The sequence below is a fragment of the Mandrillus leucophaeus genome, unplaced genomic scaffold (genome assembly GCF_000951045.1).
Source record: "Mandrillus leucophaeus isolate KB7577 unplaced genomic scaffold, Mleu.le_1.0 Scaffold1226, whole genome shotgun sequence".
In the NCBI taxonomy this organism is placed as follows: domain Eukaryota; kingdom Metazoa; phylum Chordata; class Mammalia; order Primates; family Cercopithecidae; genus Mandrillus; species Mandrillus leucophaeus.
The window spans coordinates 135,720-137,926 of NW_012100610.1; the positions used below are offsets into that span (position 1 = coordinate 135,720).

General features: G+C 38.3%; 1 gene segment (V, D, J or C); it reads right to left on the minus strand.

Annotated features, from left to right (window-relative positions):
• Nucleotides 1-962: 962 nt before the first annotated feature.
• On the minus strand, nucleotides 963-1,623 carry LOC105533122. The segment is given in 2 exon segments: nucleotides 963-1,303; nucleotides 1,523-1,623. Coding segments are annotated over 2 exon segments (390 nt in total).
• Between the last annotated feature and the right edge of the window lie 584 nt (nucleotides 1,624-2,207).

The window sequence follows — 2,207 nt, forward strand, 5'->3', positions numbered from 1 at the left end:
TTCCACCTGTCACCATGGGTTCCAAAATGTCTTTACAAATCAGTTTTTGCATGCTCTTGTCCACATTCAACTCTCCTTCCCAAATGTGAATCTAGCTGACCTAGAGTAAATTCAGGCTCAATACTGGATGCAAAGACAATAGCTTTGCATAGGAGTAAGAGCAGATTATGGCATTGTATCACATAGAAATCTGGCATGCTTACCACGACTGTATTTTACAAATATAAAACATGCCCAGCCACAGAATTTAACAAATGAGACTGAATACGTTGGATCAATGGGATAGAAATGTGATATCAGGACAATTCTAGGACACATGATCTAAGAAGTACTATTCTACTTGTGAAGGCAATAGGAATGAATATCCTGATCCTCTTCAGCCTAGTAAATAAAACTCAATGTCAGATTTTGAAAATATTACATTTTATTCCTGTTATAATTTCATAAAAACACAAACAACTAAGTAACTTCTGAGAACCACCAACTCCAGCAGTTGCATGAGGTCTAATCCTTATAATTAATCTTATTCTACACCTTTCATGATGGTTCTGCTTCCCTGATTGTACCCTAATTGACATAAAGCCTAAGAGGAAAGGGCTAAGGAAATGATTTTTATTATGATTCAAGATAACTAGACCCAGATTTCTGCTGTGAGCATCGTTAAGTGAAACTGCCACTTTAAGTTATTATGTGGAAGTCTTTCCAACTTTAGACAACTTTACACGTTTTCCGTATGATCTATTTTCAGTAAAAATTTAAGTATCAGAAGAAAGTTGCTCTGAACACCTGTTTCCAAATGAGATAGAAGGAGGTTTTACTTAGAATTAACTTATCTGATCCAGACCACAGATTAAATCCACAGACCACAGTCACTACTCTCTCTTGCCTGAGATCTGCAGGTGTGCATTTCAAATCGGCTCCTATAGCAAAGGATGCGGAGTAGAGGGTTCTCTTGTCGAGCCCTAGGGTTTTTGTTTTGCTTTTACTATCACTTCAAACACTGTGAGTTCCCAGAGAGCACAGAAGTATGTTGCTGAGTCTTCTAGCTGTAAGGCTGAAATGGTTAAGGCGATGGAGCTAGCTGCTTTCTGGAAGTTGACAGAATAGCGACCACTTTTTGCATTCGGTTCAGAAGAACCCTGGCGAATAAGGAAAATCATCTCTTTGCTGGGAGGTTGCTTGTACCAAAAAAGGTAATATGACCACCGACTTGTTTCATACTGGCAGTTCAGGGTGACTGCTTTCTCCACTGGCATGGATACTGATGACTGGGTTTGAGTAACCTTCTGGGCCACACTGGATCCTGTGGGAAAAAATCAGAAAACAGAGCTGATCCTTTGATATAGTGAATATCATAAGAACTAGACTAATTTAGGACCCAGAGACAAACCAAACTAAAATCATAGTATGCTCGCCTTTTTCCAATTTCTCCTTTCCTCTTCAAATCCATGAGAAACACCACATGTCTGTCTATCATCCTTCCATCCTTAACATTTTTACCCACATTTGGAACCATCCATACCAGAGTAGCTGAAGGCCACAAATATGCACAGCAAGCTGGAGAACAGCATGTGGCATGTAGCTCTCTGCACAAATGTGAGTTGTGCTGCCTGACGCTCCAAGTTCAGTTCCCACAAGGGCCCTGTGGTGTGTATACGTAGTTCCTGAGTTCTGATGCTATCTCCCCAAACAGGAAATTGAGTCTCATGTTTATAGACTGCATGGCTATTCAGAAATGAAGAAAAATGTCTGGTTCACCCTGAATCTTTACTTTGTCTAGTTGTCTTTCCCTAGTCATTAGGATAGACAGAACCTAGAATACGGATATAAGGAAAGCAATTTGTATTGAGGGTTGTAGCTGAGGGGAACTGCAGTTGAACCAGTTGACATACATTGATAATATTCATTTAGCATATATTTACTTTTTGCCATCAGAAACTAATTTAATTTAAAAGAAAAATACTCAGATATTTGACTTTCTCTGTGAAAGGCAGTCCTATTCTAAACAATTACTGCATCTCTTTCTTCCTCCTTACTGAGTTCTAGGGCCCTAGTTAAGTTCCGTAATAAGTAAAGCTACTTCAAAATCAAATGATAAAAATAAGTTCTTCTTGACTTTCAGAAGCTGCTCAGTTGTTTACGTTTTTATGAAATTATAATAGGAATAAAATGTAATCATTTCAAAATCTGACACTAAGTTTTATTTA